This window comes from Neoarius graeffei, chromosome 10 (genome assembly GCF_027579695.1).
Source record: "Neoarius graeffei isolate fNeoGra1 chromosome 10, fNeoGra1.pri, whole genome shotgun sequence".
Classification (NCBI taxonomy): domain Eukaryota; kingdom Metazoa; phylum Chordata; class Actinopteri; order Siluriformes; family Ariidae; genus Neoarius; species Neoarius graeffei.
In genome coordinates, this window is record NC_083578.1 from 2,947,485 (window position 1) to 2,966,918 (window position 19,434).

At 43.6% G+C, this 19,434-nt stretch overlaps 1 protein-coding gene and 1 pseudogene across 1 annotated transcript; both read right to left on the reverse strand.

The window, feature by feature from the left end:
* The window catches only part of LOC132892746 (dematin-like), a 33,783-nt pseudogene extending 22,949 nt beyond the window's left edge, over positions 1-10,834 (reverse strand).
* A 3,756-nt stretch (positions 10,835-14,590) lies between these two features.
* On the reverse strand, positions 14,591-19,210 carry rsph14 (radial spoke head 14 homolog). The gene is made up of 5 exons (XM_060930653.1): positions 19,012-19,210; positions 17,218-17,320; positions 16,713-17,057; positions 14,991-15,127; positions 14,591-14,829 (listed from the first exon to the last, which is right to left on the reverse strand). Exons 1-5 carry the CDS (start codon positions 19,208-19,210, stop codon positions 14,591-14,593), a joined length of 1,023 nt encoding a protein of 340 aa, XP_060786636.1.
* Positions 19,211-19,434: the final 224 nt, after the last annotated feature.

A 19,434-nucleotide genomic window follows, 5' to 3' on the forward strand; every position in this document is an offset into this window, starting at 1 on the left:
ACTGTCGTGTCCTGTGACATTAACACAACTGCACAGGAGCTTAAGAGCCATGAACAAGAAACAAGAGTTCATTTTATTTCTGTTTTATTTCTGTTCATCCAAAAAAAAAGACAAAAAACAAACAGAAAAGTTTTGTAAAAGTGATATTCAGGAAGCTATAAATGTGTCCAACAGGGATCTACTGGAGTTTAAATTTATCACAGGAGAAATCCATCCATTATGAATCGCTAATCTGAATCAGAATCATGATTAGAAATATGAATCATTGTTATGAATCTGAATCACTCTGAATCTGAATCATTATTATGAATCTGAATCATCATGAATGTGAATCATTATTAAAAGTCCAAATCATTATTGTGAATCTGAATCATTATTGTGAATCTGAATCATTATTGTGAACACCCGAATCTTTGACTACGCATCAATACAGCTTTTATTCTCAGTCTCTCTCTCCCTCCCTCCATCCATCCTCTCCATACATTCCTACACAGGTATCGCTTTCGCTTAATTAAAACCCCTATATGAGGGGCGGTGTAATTTCCTCAGAGGTCAAAGGTCAAGTAGGAGTGTATAATAAAGCCTCTGTTCTTCTGTGACCTGCGGCTTTCATCGCACCGTCACACCGGATAAACCTGGCTGTGTCGGATTATGCTTTCATGTCTTACTATTATTCTGTCTCTCTCACTCACTCACTCACACACACACACACACACACACACACACACACACACACACACACACACACACACACACACAAAACGACATTCCATGTTTTCAAGCAAAATATCATGGAGTAAATGCACATTGTACAAGACAATCCTGCATGCTTTACAGTAAAAATATCCATCCATTGTTCTCCAGCCTCCTCATGCTGACTGACACACACACACACACACACACACACACACACACACACACACACACATACACACACACACACTTTGACATGCCAGCTCGTAAAGAGTGGACTCTTCGTCCAGCTCGAGCAGTAAAATTAGACCCCTCACATGTAGCTAACAAGAGACAGCATCATTTAAATAAGAAAGCCGAGCCATGTGTCATCGTCATGGCAACCTGCCGCGTGTTCTCTGGTGGTCTGGAGTTGTCTGGTGATTCAGGGCGTTCAGGGCACACAGTATGCCACAGATTACGCTCTGTGCTTAGCAACATGCCGGATAACGAGCACACGGATTCACGCCTCATCCCATCCATCTGTGTTTCTCTAATGGATGTCGAGCGCGTGATGCCAGAATGATTTCGCCACTCTGGAGGAACGTGGTGTCGCTGCTTTACACTGTGCAAAAGGAAATCGCACTCATTTGATATCCCTTTACAGACATCCTGTTCATTTTTATTCTGAAATTGTGACAGAATGAAGCTAGCTAGCTAGCATGAGCTAACTGGTGACAAAGCGACAGGCGATCGTTCGGTGTCTATGTGGTGGTGCAATTTCACCGTCAAAGCAACTGAGATTATCTCAGTTTTATGCAAACTCATTAAATTACGATGTAAATCCAAACGACTGTCTCGAATGATTCCTCAGACCACTTCAATGGTGCACGTAGTGTGACATTTCCACCATTTCTTCTGTTCCATGCTCACAACTTTATTTACGTGAAATTAGTTCCCAAAAATTGTTTGATGCAAAAAACAGAAGTGTCCAGGAAAGGTCTCCTTCTGTTATATTTCATTAAATGTGTATGGAGACATTTCAACATCATGAAGGAAGCAGCAGAGACAGTCGGTGCCTTTGGTGACTGAACATAGCTAGTACTGCTCGCTTACTTTAACTAGAGCGGCGGCTACAATTATCGACACCTTAACGATCTTTTGGCTGTTTTAAAAGTATAAAAGACTTTCAATACGTAAATTGTATGAATAATTACTCAAACTTCCACTGGAAAAAAATGACTTGAGTCCTGATTACTTAGTGTATCAGATCACATGACACCGTTCCACAATTACCAACACCCAGATGATTATTTATAAAAAAAAAATAATCAGTATGTGGTATTAAGTTAACAAAACATATTTTTTATTTAAAATATGTTTTCCATAGACTTGTATTTAGTACAAAATATCTTTCATATAAATATATGGATGTCGGTGTTTATGTAAATGAAGAAGTAATTCTAATGCTTGTAAACAAATGAGCTGATAATGTTTAACTTGCGTCAGAAAATCTTTTTGTTCCACTTTCTAAGTATTTTCGTCGATCACATTTTGTTAATCATTTGTTGTTGTTTGTATTAATTTCTAGTTTTGTCGTTTACCAATAAATATCAACAGGAAATTGATATTGTAACCACATGAACATCCAGGTCAAAGGTCGCATATCATTCCTCAAACCAAAATATAAAATGTTCACTGATATTGTACAGCCCCGGTTCCAAAAAAGTTGGGACAAAGTACAAATTGTAAATAAAAACGGAATGCAATGATGTGGAAATTTCAAAATTCCATATTTTATTCAGAATAGAACATAGATGACATATCAAATGTTTAAACTGAATGTTAACCCATTCTTGTCTAATGTAGGATTCTAGTTGCTCAACTGTCTTAGGTCTTTTTTGTCGTATCTTCCGTTTTATGATGCGCCAAATGTTTTCTATGGATGAAAGATCTGGACTGCAGGCTGGCCAGTTCAGTACCCGGACCCTTCTTCTACGCAGCCATGATGCTGTAATTGATGCAGTATGTGGTTTGGCATTGTCATGTTGGAAAATGCAAGGTCTTCCCTGAAAGAGACGTCGTCTGGATGGGAGCATATGTTGCTCTAGAACCTGGATATACCTTTCAGCATTGATGGTGTCTTTCCAGATGTGTAAGCTGCCCATGCCACACGCACTAATGCAACCCCATACCATCAGAGATGCAGGCTTCTGAACTGAGCGCCGATAACAACTCGGGTCGTCCTTCTCCTCTTTAGTCCGAATGACACGGCGTCCCTGATTTCCATCAAGAACTTCAAATTTTGATTCGTCTGACCACAGAACAGTTTTCCACTTTGCCACAGTCCATTTTAAATGAGCCTTGGCCCAGAGAAGACGTCTGCGCTTCTGGATCATGTTTAGATACGGCTTCTTCTTTGAACTATAGAGTTTTAGCTGGCAACGGCGGATGGCACGGTGAATTGTGTTCACAGATAATGTTCTCTGGAAATATTCCTGAGCCCATTTTGTGATTTCCAATACAGAAGCATGCCTGTATGTGATGCAGTGCCGTCTAAGGGCCCGAAGATCACGGGCACCCAGTATGGTTTTCCGGCCTTGACCCTTACGCACAGAGATTCTTCCAGATTCTCTGAACCTTTTGATGATATTATGCACTGTAGATGATGATATGTTCAAACTCTTTGCAATTTTACACTGTCGAACTCCTTTCTGATATTGCTCCACTATTTGTCGGTGCAGAATTAGGGGGATTGGTGATCCTCTTCCCATCTTTACTTCTGAGAGCCGCTGCCACTCCAAGATGCTCTTTTTATACCCAGTCATGTTAATGACCTATTGCCAATTGACCTAATGAGTTGCAATTTGCTCCTCCAGCTGTTCCTTTTTTGTACCTTTAACTTTTCCATCCTCTTATTGCCCCTGTCCCAACTTTTTTGAGATGTGTTGCTGTCATGAAATTTCAAATGAGCCAATATTTGGCATGAAATTTCAAAATGTCTCACTTTTGACATTTGATATGTTGTCTATGTTCTATTGTGAATACAATATCAGTTTTTGAGATTTGTAAATTATTGCATTCCGTTTTTATTTACAATTTGTACTTTGTCCCAACTTTTTTGGAATCGGGGTTGTAATATGTGGTAGATATTTACAACAAACTGCAAAAAAATATATCAATATTTTCTGAATGGAATAGAAAAATCTGAATATGTCAAGCATGTAATTTGTTAGGAATTTAATTCTGGTCTAATTCTATTTATTGCAATCGGATTCCAAATACTCTATAAACATCCCATTCTGTTATGAATCAGAAAAAAAACATTATTATAAATCACAGCACTTTTATTGTTTTTAAAAATACTTCATCTACTTCAACAATGTTACACAAAGATCGATCCATAACAGTTGTAAATGTCCCTTAATCCCACAGGGTGTCGATAACGGTGGACACCGGTGAAAGTGATCACTATTATCGACACCTCACGTGACTCTCAAACGCACGTTTAAATACAAAATGGCGACTGTCGAATGAAAGAGTAAGAAACAAAGTAGGTTTCGACGAGGAGATCATGAAATATCGGTGAATTTGATCAATAAAAACATGTCCATGATCTTTCCACCATGCTCACCTGCGATGATAACGTCCGGGTTTTTTGAAAGACTGCTGATCGTGCTAAAAAAATTCCATCTCAGGTAACGAGCTGTGTCATCAGATGACAAGATCAAAGGGTGGGGTGGGGTGGTCTTCCGGTCGATTAATTAACCAATAATAACTGTTGTAACTGAAACTCAGCTTTGTAAAATTGTTTTTATTGGTAAATCTGAAAAGGTGTCGATAATTATGGACTGTTGATAACTGTAGCCGCCGCTCTACTTTAATCTGAGAACAAAGCCAAGTGGTCACGACACACGACACGCCCGCAAAGAAACCCTGCAATCACAAGCACAGAAAGCCACAGAGAAACTTCAACTGGACAAATTAATAGGGGGGAAAAACATGGAACAGCTCTGAGTAATTAACTACCACAACAACGCAGCACAATAACAGGAAGTGCAGACCATTTAAGGAATGTGGAAAGTCAAAAGGGACAAACTGGGCAGGATTAGAACACAAAATTTATCGGGATAGAATCAGTGAAGATGTGACAGATGTGTCTCTTTCACACTCGGTTTATAAAGGTTGGTGCCTAGCACTTTCTCTCTCTCTCTCTCTCTCTCTGTAAAGAGCTTATTGTTTGTGGTGAGGATTTGAGATTCCCACTCACTGTGTGATGAATCATCAGATAACAGATGGCTGTTAGCGAGAGTCCAGATGGACAAATACACAGGTTTAATTGATCCACAGTTGTCCTGTGGAATAACTACATACCTCTCCAATAAAACAGAGCCATCTGTGCCCTAGTTATCCATCAATCGCTCATCACATCGTCACTAACAGCGTTTATTCCGACTTCCATTACCTCACACTCAGCTTTAAACCTGTTGTGTGCCAACAGTCGCTGCTCTTTTACAAATACACAATACTGTATCTATCCATCCATCCAATCATCCATTTTTCCATCCATCTAAAGCAGCAACTGTTTGGCTATCCAACACTAGATCCTTCCATCCACCTTCCCACCAACAATCAGGCCATTCATCCATCTATTTGTCCTTTCATCCATTCTTTAACCATCAACACCAGTCTGTTTACATCCATCTACTCTCCAACAATCAATCCATCCATTCATCCAGCGTCTTTTTATCCACCTGTCAATCCATCCTTCATTCTGTTTGTCTGTCTGTCTGTCCATCCAACAATGATCCATCCACTTATCCATCCATTTTTACAAACAACTTTTTACCTATCCTTCAATCCATCTCCCCATAAATCCATCCATCTGTTTACCTTTTCATCCATTCTTTAACCATCAACACCATTCAGCAGTCTGTTTACATCCATCTACTCTCTAACAATCAATCCATCCATTCATCCAACACCTTTTTAACCACCCCATCCATCCATCCTTCATTCTGCCTGTCCATCCACCAGCATTTAGTCCATCCATCCATCCACCTACCCAATTCCTTCACCCATCTATCCCCCATCCACCATGCATTCATCAGACTGTAAATGCATCTGTCTCCCATCCATTCATCAACACCAACCTCCATCCACATATCCTTCCATCTATCTACCACTCAATCTATCCATCACTTCACCCATCAATCATCCATACATTTACCCACCCATCTGTCCACATCCAAGCCATCCATCCAGTAAACCCCACTGTGAGCAGCAGAGGATCGCTCTTCCTGCTTCTCCTTCATGTTTGACGATAGCTTTACAGATCTCATGAAAGAAGAGATGGGAACTGATTTCTATTTTTACATCCTCCATGCTAACAAGACATGAGTCAGATCCACCACATAGCTCAGTCTTCATCAGCGCTCTCTCCTTCTGCGGATCCACCTTCCTGCATTATTCAGCTCCAATTCTCGATCTTCTGAAGTAATGGATTAGCTTTAATGGATGAAGCTTTAAATTAAACTCTGCAGAGAAATACAGCTTGTGATCTGCTATATTTCTACATTGATCACACATGAATCCAACCCTTCAGGAAAGGTCCTTTTTTTTAAGGATAATTGACTGCAGCAGCATCTCATTGGACATATTGGAATCATTCGATGAAAAAAAAAAGTCATCATAAATTCAAACGCAACCAATAGTTAATTACTATGAAAATAAATTCACAGGAGTTAAGCAGCTGTTGTGTTTGAATTTGCTTTTTGAATAAAATTCGCTTTTCGGAGCAGAACTAGCATTAGGGTTGACCTCAGTGTTGATAATCTCATTGCTGTGTTAGCTCATAGTGATCCCACGGTTCAGAGAAACCAACCTGATCATTGAGCACCACGCTGTCAGTTCGGAGGTACAGATTGAGGTGCGTTCTTAGTGTTTTGTCAGCACAATTTTGTACATAACTTTAATGCTGTATCCATACACAAATATGAAGCTGGCCACACACAAATGGATCACATAAAAACTTAAATATTGAATAAATTGCAAACTGCGCCAATTCTCCGACTCCTACCATGCTCTTGTTCATACTCACCAACTCTACCGATTCACACGATAGTCTACTGACTGTGACGGGTGAAGCCCGCCTACCAATTTTAGTTCTAAAAACTACCGCATTACAAAATAATCAGTGAACACGGCTGGATTTGCTCTTCTGATCTCGCTTCAGCTGTTTTCAGCACAGGGGAGACAAGTCTACAGCGTCAAATGGTCATATGAAGTGAAACCGAGAGCCAATGGAACGGCGTGATAACGATAATGATGTTGAATCTAAATTGTATCGCTCTATCCTATCGCACCATTTCATTGGTTCTCATTATGGTTCTAGCCAATCAGCAATGAGCTCATATATTACAACAAATTGCGCCAATATTTATTTGTAAAAACCAAAACACGCTCTGGTAATCACAAACAATGAAAACTCCAAAGAAAAAAAAGATTCGCTATGATAAGTTCAAGGTGACTTGTTCGTCAGATCATCCAGCATTAAAGGATCGAGGCGAGGTGAGACGCAGCAGTCTGTGAAGTACGTCAGTCCGATTTCCCGATCAATTTTCTTCAAATATGTCACTCAGAATACAGGAGAATGCACCGGGGATGACCCCGGACCCCCTAGAAGGGTCCGACTGCATCACACAATCCGATCTACCACTTTTCATTCTCTGGGCGTTGGCAAGTATGCTCGTCTAAATGTAAATTTCAAGTCTGAATGTGACTTTAAAGGTGAATTTGGTATAATTAGTCCATTTTTTTCAAGATTAGCTTTCTAACATGCCTATAATGCTAATCCGACTACACAAATTCAGTTCGATTTTGTCATGGCTGACAAATTTCCAGCATCTGGCCCAAATATGAACATCGTGAATGACGAACAAGTGTTGTAGCGTGACACGATCGGAGATTAAAGATGTCTTGGACGCCCCATGGCACCCCAATGAAAATTCTAGCAGTCAGAACTTTTTCTATTTTCTCACCATACTTTGACATCATCTACCAACAGCCATGATTGACCATTTCTTAATCCTCCTCCCTGATGGCACATGAGGACATGAACGGTGATTGGTCAGGGTTGCGTTTACAATCTCCAAACCAAGACAAAGCAAGAATTTACAGCACTATGATTGCTTAATCTGACATGGTGACCATCGTTTGTTTGTTTTATCTGTAACTGCTTATCCCATGCGGGGTCATGGGGAGCAAGCTGACCATGGACGAGACCCTGGACAAGTCGCCAGTTCCTCGCAGGGCTGACACACACAGAGACACAACAAACAACCATTCATACTCACAGTCAATTTACAGCCACCAATTAACCTAACCTGCATATCTTTGGACTGTGGGAAGAAACCCATGCAGACACAGGGAGAACATGCAAACTCCACACGGAAAGGCCCTCATCAGCTGCTGGGTTCGAACCCAGAACCTTCTTGCTGTGAGGTGACAGTACTAACCACTACACCACCGTGCTGCCAGCGACCATCGTGAAAGACAAAAATATCGTGTAGGTGGATCCCGGCATGAAATTTCTATCTGGAGACACACAAGCAATCTGGACCAGAAGTCTTCCAGTTTTCCAAATGGGATTTCTCAGCCAAATAATACTTTTGTCCCGAGGTCATGTTTTAAACCATTGTTTATTGATTAAAAACAACTAATCAACTGTAAATAGGTGGAAATATCAGAGTGAAGCTCCGATTCTGGTGAATGATTCAGGATTTTGAGTTCCACCAACCTAAGTGAACATCATGAACAATTAATAGACTGTTTGTTTGTTTACGATGGAAGTGTGTTGACCTACACAAATTAAATGATGCACTAATTACACAATCTATACACAGTATAGTGTAACACTGAAGAAATACAGATTGTGTGGGAATTAATTTAGGACTCAGTCATTTAAAGCCAGTTGAATATTTAAAAATTTCTCATGTATATCTTTTATAGGTTGTTTTGTATAGGTAATCGTATGGGGCTGAGTAAAATTAAGGATTAATTTCAGGAGTGATTTCGAAGTTTGGCAATTTCAAAACTTTGAAATCATGAGTGAAATTGATCCTTAATTTTACAAGGAACCATACGATTACTTGTTTATAACATATAGGGCCAAATTCATACTTGCACCTTGTCTAACTCATCCAAATTCATAGACCTTGTCTAACTCACAGCATTCATACGCCACTAGAGAGTCGTTTATTTGTCTTTCTGAGGCCCATTTCTTAAACACGGAAAGCCAAAAATTCGTACTTTTTTTTGGTATTTTCATTTTCACTTGCAGTTTTCAATTGGTTTATCATTTCTTCGTCAAATATAGCGAAACATGGCATTGCTGAGTCAGCAGAGTCAGCCATATTGTTGACAAAATTTGCTAATTTTTGTAACTGTAACCAAGCAACGAACTAGCCAATAGCATTTCAGAAATACGGCCCCGTGTTAAGGAAAAAAGCCCTCTTTGATTGACCAATCAGAATTGAGTAATTTGGCCCTGTGTATTATAATAATGGATATTAGTTGCTTTGTACAGATATTTAAAGCTCTGAATGTGTGTTTGTGAGTATTTTGTTGTTGACTAAGAGCAGAAATGATGGTTAGGGATTAAATTTAAATGTTCTGTTAAATTTAATGTTAAAGGTGTAAATGTCGGCTCAGAAGCTAAAACACAGAGAAATAAAAATATAATTTAAGATGTGTGAATGTGTGTGTGTGTGTGAGAGAGAGAGTGAGTGTGTGTGAGAGTGTGTGTGTGCGTGTGTGTGTGTGTGTGTGTGTGTGTGTGTGTGTGTGTGTGTGAGAATGTGTGTGTGTGTGTGTGTGTGTGTGTGTGTGTGTGTGTGTGTGTGTGTGTGTGTGTGTGTGAGAGTGTGTGTGTGTGTGGGAGAGTGTGTGTGTGTGCGTGTGAGTGTGTGAGAATGCGTGTGTGTGTGAGAATGTGTGAGAGTGTGTGTGTGTGAATGTGTGTGTGTGTGTGTGTGTGTGTGTGAGAGAGAGAGAGAGAATGTGGATTAATGAAGGAAAATACAGCATGATGTGTGAGTACAGATGGGAAAATTCAATGATAAACCCTGAAAAGTCGGAGTGAAGCTATTTTTAGGGAAGTGACGGTCGCTGTTGCCTAACAACCGGTTTGTCGCGGGTTCCATCCCAGAGCTCCCTCAATCCCAGAACTACCACAATCCCAGAGCTCCCTCAATCCCAGAACTCCCACAATCCCAGAGCTCCCTCAATCCCAGAACTCCCTCAATAATCCCAGAGCTCCCTCAATAATCCCAGAGCCCCCTCAATCCCACCACAATCCCAGAGCCCCCTCAATCCCACCACAATCCCAGAGCCCCCTCAATCCCACCACAATCCCAGAGCTCCTTCAATCCCACCACAATCCCAGAGCTCCCTCAATCCCAGAACTCCCACAGTCCCAGAGCTCCCTCAATCCCAGAGCTCCCTCAATAATCCCAGAGCTCCCAGCTCCCTCAATAAACCCAGAGCTCCCTCAATAATCCCAGCGCTCCCTCAATCCCACCACAGTCCCAGAGCTCCCTCAATCCCAGAGCTCCCTCAATAATCCCAGAGCTCCCAGCTCCCTCAATAAGCCCAGAGCTCCCTCAATAATCCCAGTGCTCCCTCAATCCCACCACAATCCCAGAGCTCCCTCAATAATCCCAGAGCTCCCTCAATCCCACCACAATCCCAGAGCTCCCTCAATCCCAGAGCTCCCTCAATAATCCCAGCGCTCCCACTGCTGCAGCCTCCACACCGGAGCGGCCTCGCGCGCCCTGTAATACAGCACTGGGAGATCTGGGACATAATCTAACTCTGAGTGTGTGTGTGTGTGTGTGTGTGTGTGTGTGTGTGTGTGTGTGTGTGTGTGTGTGTAGGGTCGAGTCTCATTGTGCCGTTAGATGAGTGCTGAGTCTCACCTGACCGTAAACCCCTCGCCTTCTCCGTCTCGCGCTTTCCACCGGGATGCGCACGAGCGCAGTGTAATCCCCTCCGGTTGTGTTCCGGTGTTACTGGATTATAAAACTCCCTCGAGCCCCTAAACAGCGCGTGCGTGCGCAAGATCCTGATCAGCCGCTGCCCGAGCTGCACGTGCTGCCGGTGACAGATAACCGGACTGCGCGCGCGCCGCCTCTCCTCCGCCCACCCGCTGGGTCCGAGCCATGCGCGCGCGTGCCAGGCGGATTGGGAGGGAGGTGGGGGCGGGGCTACCGCTAAGCGTTACTGAATATTCATGACGTATAGCGCGCATGTTGTTTGTTTTTGTTTATTCGTTTGAAATCTTACATGTTTACTGGCACCCTTTATAAAAATGAGCAAAATAAATCCAACAATAATAACCAAATTTTTATCCAAACATAGAAATTAATTCTTAAAATAAACTCATATAATGACGCATTCTAAATATTTCTAACGCGTTAAAACTTCAAAGCAAGGTGAGGAACGCCTCCACACCAGGGGCCTCATGTACAAAGACCTGCGTGGATTTCCCACTAAATATGTGCGCAAGTCAAAATCGGGAAATTTGCGTACGACCAAAAAAATCCGGATGTATCAATCAGTGCGCACGAAGGTTTCCACGCGCTCTCCTGTTGTGCATCCCGATCAACGTGGAATTCGGCGCACATGCACGAGCCCCGTTCCCCGCCCCGTCTCCTCCCTCAATTATTCCACACTGAATATGTTAATTAGTATAAATAGACCTGCAGTAAGGCCCACGTTAGGTAAAAGACATGGCAACTTTTACTAACGCATTAATGTTAATTAAATGTTAGAAATCTCGCGTTAATCAAATTAACATTTAACATTTATTAACATTTAACATTAACATTTATTCGCGTTAATCCCTGCCTTTAGCACAGTGTAATAGAATTCACATACATCACTTAATTGTTCTGTCACCTCCAATTAAAGTGATGTTCAAAGTGTATGCTATGAGACATGCAGCGGTCACTGATTGTATGCCACTGAATGTGAATGTAGCCTATACCAAGATAACGGTATGATTCGCATCGTCCGCAGTGCCTGCGCCACAATGAGTGCACTGTAAAAAAAAATATTTGTTGTTTTAACTTAAAAAAAGTTAGTGCAAGGGCTGACTTAAAATTTTGAGTTCACTGGAATTCACATAGTAAGTTAAATTGTTGTGAACTTACTATATTAATTTCAGTGAACTCAAAATTTTAAGGCAGCCCTTAAGGCAACCCTTGCACTAACTTTTTTAAGTTAAAACAACAAATCATTTTTTACAGTGTGTCTATTTGAGTTACATGGGTTTTGAAAACAAAAAAACACCTTTAGTGCTCTAATCTGTACATTTTTTCGGGGACACCCTGTATTTGAGGAAATGTCTTCCTCTCTTAGTAGGCCCAATATTCCTAGCCACATCTCATCTCATCTCATTATCTGTAGCCGCTTTATCCTTCTACAGGGTCGCAGGCAAGCTGGATCCTATCCCAGCTGACTACGGGTGAAAGGCGGGGTTCACCCTGGACAAGTCGCCAGGTCATCACAGGGCTGACACATAGACACAGACAACCATTCACACTCACATTCACACCTACGCTCAATTTAGAGTCACCAGTTAACCTAACCTGCATGTCTTTGGACTGTGGGGGAAACCGGAGCACCCGGAGGAAACCCACGCGGACACGGGGAGAACATGCAAACTCCACACAGAAAGGCCCTCGCCGGCCACGGGGCTCGAACCCAGGACCTTCTTGCTGTGAGGCGACAGCGCTAACCACTACGCCACCGTGCCGCCCTCCTAGCCACATGTAACCAGAAATAAAACATGTGCACATATTTTCCACAATAGGATTTTAATGACAAATGTATTCTAGCAGGGTGCCAGGGAACAACAGGAGGCCCCCAGTCCATCCCACCCGAGCAGGAAGAGGACCCCCAGCCGAGCGGATCCAGCGTCACTGTCACCTGCCCCCTTCTCCATCGCCTGCCCCTGTCGCCGGGTCCACAGGCCGGGTGCTGACTCGCGCGGTCCTTGAGTTGCTGGGGGAAATTGTAAAGGGGATAGAGGCGATTAACGACAACCTCGAGGGAATCCGCGAGGAATTGAAGGAACTGAATAACACATTAAAAGAATATCTTAAAAAATGGTGTCCCGTCTGTCCTTACCTTTTCACATTGTGGCTATTAAGCGCTGCCGGGTTTGTATGCCATGTCGCTGTGGCACCTCATTGTGAGGCCCAGGGTCTGGGTCCGCCGGCAGGTCTCGCTCCATTATTGGCACGCCGTGCCGCTGCGCCACATTGTGTAACACGCCACACACCACGGTTGTGTCTGATTTGTACGCACTTGGAAATCTCATCTCATCTCATCTCATTATCTGTAGCCGCTTTATCCTGTCCTACAGGGTCGCAGGCGAGCTGGATCCTATCCCAGCTGACTACGGGCGAAAGGCGGGGTTCACCCTGGACAAGTCGCCAGGTCATCACAGGGCTGACACATAGACACAGACAACCATTCACACTCACATTCACACCTACGCTCAATTTAGAGTCACCAGTTAACCTAACCTGCATGTCTTTGGACTGTGGGGGAAACCGGAGCACCCGGAGGAAACCCACGCGGACACGGGGAGAACATGCAAACTCCGCACAGAAAGGCCCTCGCCGGCCCCGGGGCTCGAACCCAGGACCTTCTTGCTGTGAGGCGACAGCGCTAACCACTACACCACCGTGCCGCCCCACTTGGAAATCGTTTCATATATTGATCTTGGTAATTATGTGATAAGGCTACCCCACGCAACATCAACTAATAATATTTCAGTCTGACACCTCGCGGCAAATGCGCGAGGAAGATCTAATAAGCTAGCTGCAATGCATGGTCCTGCATGTGCATTCTTTAATTTAATTAATTAACCAATAGTCAATGGGAATAATATCGAAATGATATTGCTGGGGTTTCTCATTTCCCGTAATTACAATACGGAAGGGATGGTTGATGGATCTGTTGGCATTTACCCAACAGTCTCGCATTATGTGTCTCGACAATGTCGTATGACTGACATACATTTCAATTCACGCATCCTGATGTTCCGATGCATTTTTGGATGCCTCTTATCGCCATGTCATGACTCTTGACCGAGTAGGCCTAAATGTAGTTGCGTTGCTCTGCCTCTAAGTGTCGCCAAGTACCAAGATGCACCAGAAATGTGCGTACGCCAGCCATGAGGTTTGCGTAGAGTACCGCACTTTTCCACGCCAAGTCAATCTTTGTACATACGAATGTTTGCGCAGAAAGTGACGTACGTAGCTTTTTTGTGCGTACGCAAGCTTTGTACATGAGGCCCCTGTACCTTTATTAACAATGCCGTGACTGATGAATAAACACCCATATGCAAATTTGGCCACGCCCTCATGCCGTCCCATTTGCAGTCCACAGGAGCTGATTCCAGGACAGATGTGTCATTTTCTCACTGAACTGTTCAGCAGAGGAAAAAAACTGTCAAAATATAATGTTACCATGACAACCATGATTTTTTTTTCATGCTAGCTAACTTAACTTACAACTAGATTCTGCAGCTAAAATTTTCCAGGGTATTTTATAAATAATAATAATAGTGTAATCATTTGCATATCGGATGTGATTGGTCCAAAGCAAGGAGGACCTCCTCTATATGACATCACTATGACACTCATGTGAATCGATTGCAATACAGAAGCATAAATGATGTGTTTCGCAAATTTGCCCCCAAACAACAACCCTAGCTATTGAAAACGAGTTAACTTTAATCGAACACACAGCAGAGAACAAAAAAAAATTGTTTTTAATCCGTTATGTTAAATAATTTAATTAGCCGTGGTATTATTTTCATCAAATTCTCTCCTTCCGCTTGCTCTCAGGGCGTCCAGGAGATGACCTGGATGGCGGTGGCTGCAGCGCTCTGGATGATGGAGGCGGGGTGGCTGAGTCGGGCCTCCAGCTGAGGTAGGTGGTGGATGAGTTGTGCTCGGCCGCTCGGGGCCTGGGACAGACAGGTGAGCGCACGCAGAGCGCTAAGACACAACGATTCTTCCTCGCTGTCCACCAAAGCCAGCAGAGGAGGAACAGCGGCGGCCTCCAGAGCCTGATATTTACCTTCACAGTGTACACACAGGACAGGAGTCAAGAGCTGGTCTACAACATTACATCACTATACACGGATGATCTAATAAATACTACAGTTACAGTGAGAGAGAGAGAGAGAGAGAGAGAGAGAGAGAGAGAGAGAGAGAGTGTGTGTGTGTGTGTGTGTTGACCTTCGGTGATGACAGCGGTGTACATTAGGGCTCTGGCAGCGTTGGCTCTGACCTCCACATCATCATCAGAGAGCAGCTTCACCAACATGGGTACAACCTCAACCTCACACACCCTCACCTTCCCCTCCGCAGGGACACTGAGGGGGACAACAGAGAGGTGAGAGAGAGAGGGAGAGAGAGAGAGAGATTAAAACAGAAAGAGGAAGAGAAGAAGAGGCATGAGGAGGAGGAGGAGGAAAAGAGGGAGACAGAGAAGCATGAAAGACAGAAAGTGGAAAGAGAGACAAATGGACTGAGAGAGAGAGAAAGGAGGGAGGAAAAATGAATAAATAATGAACATTTGTAAAAGAGGGTGAGAGGAGGAAATGAGAAGAAGGACAGAGAGCAGAAAGGAGGAGGTGAAAGAAGGAGGAAGATGCCATCACAGTGTGGAATCAGTGTGTGACTCTATACAGGTGTAGTTTATTTGATGAAAGGTGTGAGTGTGTGTGTGATGGGCGGAGCTCTAGTACATAAAGCTGTATTTACAGGTCTATGGGGATTAAGGGCGTATTCACACCTACGTTGTTTGGTCCGGACCAAATGACCAAACGAACCAAATTTCCCTTGGTCCGGACCTTTTGGGTTGGTCTGAATACAAACCACCGAACTCTGGTCCGGACCAAACAAGCGGACCGAGACCGAGCTGCAAGGTCGGACTCGGTCCGGACCAAAGGAACCCTGGTGCGGACCTTTTGGAGGTGTGAAAGCAGACCGGACCTAATCTGACAGTTTTGCTTTTTTGTACCTCGGGAGCTTCCGTCGTTTGTCGAGCATTATGGGAAACAGAGTCTTGACACTCCACCACAAAGTGCAAACACTGTTTCGGTTGTCAAGGGAACCTTACAACAGTCGTTCAGTCATTCAGACCAGTGGTAGGCTAGACTACAGAGTACAAAAAATGAGTAGGGGCAAACGTGGGCCGAGGAAGAAACGCGTACCCTTGTGGATATATGGGCAGATGTCCACATATCTGAGCTTTTGGAGAGAACACACAAAAATGCCGACGTGTTTGCTGTATTCAGTGAGAAAATGAAGGAGAAGAGGTTCACGCGCTCCCCAGAACAATGTCGGCTAAAAGTGAAGAAACTCCGTCAGACCGACATTAAAATCAGGGACATTCTTTCAAAAAGTGGCGGTACTAGCGACGCAAAAAAGAAATTCATCTATTACGATGGATAAGGCGAATATCCCGACACATACCTCCTCCGTCTTGCTTGAAGAGCCAGAACTGTCACAACATGATGTGCGCTCATCAGCGCTATCCTCCGTAGCCGCCTTGCCCTTTGAAGTCATCGTTGATAAATTACTTGTACAACAGCATCGTAATCGCACAATTGTGAAAACAGTAAAAACTGGAAAAAACATATAGCTTTGATGACATTAAAAAGAATAACAGCACGGAAAGCCTCCATGACTACTTTTGAACTTAACGCTTTGTGCGCGTGTCGTCTCTGACCAATAGCTGAACGGCCTCAGGGCGCGTGGCTTTGTTGACAGATTTTGGTCCGCTTACTAAAATGTACAGTGTGAAAGCGAACCGCACCAAAATGAAAAAATAAAAAAAACATTTGGTTCGGACCAAAGCAAGTGAACTATCGAACTATCCTGGTCTGAATACACCCTGAGTGAGGTGTAGTTCTATGTGTAAGTGTGTGTGTGTGTTAAAGGTGTGGCGTTCACCTGATGGCCATGATGGCGGAGGAGGCAGCGCGGCGGATGCATGTGGACGGGTGGAGCAGCTGCTCTTTCAGGATGGGTACAGCATCGCTGGCCAGAGCAGGAAGAGCATCCAGTCTCATACAGCCGGTGAGCGTGGACAGGACGAGCTCCCGGATGTTCTCACACTCCACCGAGACCTTCATCACAAGCCTCGGCACCAAACCGAGAGACATCATACACACCGCACCTGCTGGAAACTCAGATAACGTCTTTAAGATGCGGTGTATGTTCTCACGGCAGGCGTCCTCCGGCTCATCTAACAGCTCTGACAGAGGCCCGAGAGCATCACACTGCAGAATGGCCTCTCTACACACACACACACACACTCTCATGGGCATCTCAAATAAGCCCTCAAACACTTTCTAAATCATCAATATAAGCTTTTCTAGAAACAGATGAACCATCACACTGTCACCGTATCTCATCAGGGAACAGAGTGTGCTAATGAGAAGAAGTTTTGCCTCACCTCCCCATGCTGTGTGTGACCAGCTGATGAAGCACCTCGCTCGTTTTGGTCCTCACCGTGCCATTGTCATCCTTCAGCAACACCTTCAGTTTCTCTAAACAACCTGAACACCACGAGACGAGACACTCGAGTGAGTGAAAGCTGCAGCTAAATCATCACACCGTCGCGTCTGAGGGACGATCTGATCTCAGGAACATTATTAATGCTGGTTATTTTATTACAGACTCGACCACCGGGGCGTTCATAACTCAGCATTAATGTCTAGTCTTCAGGGTGATTAATTTATTTATCACTGCACTAAATGTTTCTCACTTCTAGAAGACTAAAGACCAAGAGCAAGAGAATTTACCATGAGGTGTTTTATATAAATACATTCCATACAGCATAGTCACATGATACTAATGCAATAAATATGTAATAGAAAGCCATTTCTGATGGTCCAGGGAATCAAACCAGCAACCTTTCGGTCCCAAAGCTGCTTCTCTAACCATTAACATATGGCTTTCTACTCAGATGATTATTTTCCTGTAACAGGACGTGTTTTATTCCTCTTACACTACAGTGATTTGCTAACAATTACAAATGTTATTGATTATTGAAAAGCATACTTTCTACCCGCTTATATATTTATATATTTAACGCTACATGGCACAAGTTCTCACATTATAGCAGCTATAAACAGTAGTTCCCTCACAGCATCTTTTTTATGTCTCTTGAAGTTAATAAGATAAAAATCACAGCTTGTCGTGTTACAGAGAAACCACGAAGAAGCGTAAACTCCTCAGTCCTGAAGATGTTACAAAGCGCTGATGCTGGAGACTCCTTCCAACATAAACAAAGCTAAACTAAAACACCTTCTCAGCCTAGTCATGATTTATTTATCGTACACGTCCCTGTGAACGAGCCGTTACTATAGAAACGATAACAAATCACATCAAGCGCTTTAATAAGGGTTGTTCACACGGCACATATTTGCATCGATGCTGCACCGATGTATTTTGTTGCGATATATCTTACACCGGTGTAAATTTTGTGGAGCGTTCACACGTCACAAACCTGCTTACTAGAGAGAAGCGTGTTAGCACCGGTGCAGCCCCACTTGCGGTCACACGGCAGTTTTTGCGACCGTGCTATACGATAGTAATAATGCGGAAATGAAATATGCGCATGCGTGAAAATGTACTTCCTTTTCCCGGTTGTCATGGCCATCACCAAGCGCCAGGAAAACAATGTGGATGAAGACACCAGTGTTGCCAGATACTGCTGACGTTTTCCAGCCCAAAATATGTTCAAATCCGCCAAAATGCACTTAAAACCGCCCAATCTGGCAACACTGGAAGACACGCAGTTCTGTTGTTGTTGATATTCGCCATTTTGGAAGCGCAAAATACCAGGATGCAAATTATGCAATGCTTGTATGTAATCAACTCTCCTCACGCGTAGCGAGTCTACCCCTGTAGCGTTCAGACGGCCCATTTTATATCGGTGCTGCCCCGCAAACTAGCATTTACTCCGGAGTAAATTTCTTAAACCACCTCCCGAGCAGGGTTAGATTTGCACCGGTTTAAGCAGCTTTCAGGGGCTACATCGCTATAACTTTGTACCGTGTGAACGCTCTACCGGGGCAGCCCCGGTGCTACACCGGAGTAAAAGTTGCCGTGTGAACACCCCTATTGACACCTGTGATTTGCAGCTGCACTACTGTCAGAGCTGCTGTTATAGAGAATTAATCAACACCCTCTGGCCAATCACAGTGTGGTGTAATATCATGGTGATGTGATGTGATGTCAGGACCGAGATGCAGGGCCTCGTATGCCCGCTCCGGGTCGTGCAGCAGGTCACAGATGGAACACAGCGCCGCCTGGCGGATTTGCAGCTCCTCAGCCTGCAGCTCCGACAACAGCTTCGGGATCGCGCGCGTACCGAATGCCACCAGAGCGCGAGACGCATCAATGACCGGCGGCGAGCACTCTGACCTCCGTGTACTGGCCATCAGGATCACTTTACATCAAACCTGGCTTTATAAACAGGAGAGAGAGAAATGAAAAACTGAGTTTTCTGACAGAAAGAAGGATGGAAAGAGATTAAAAGAGTGACAGACAATAATCATGTTTACATTCTAGTTTTTTTCTAAGTGATTATTTTCTAAAGTGTGCAATGTGTGTGAACTTCCTGTATTCCTTTTGGATTAATTTCTAAAAAGTTGTAAGTTGAAGA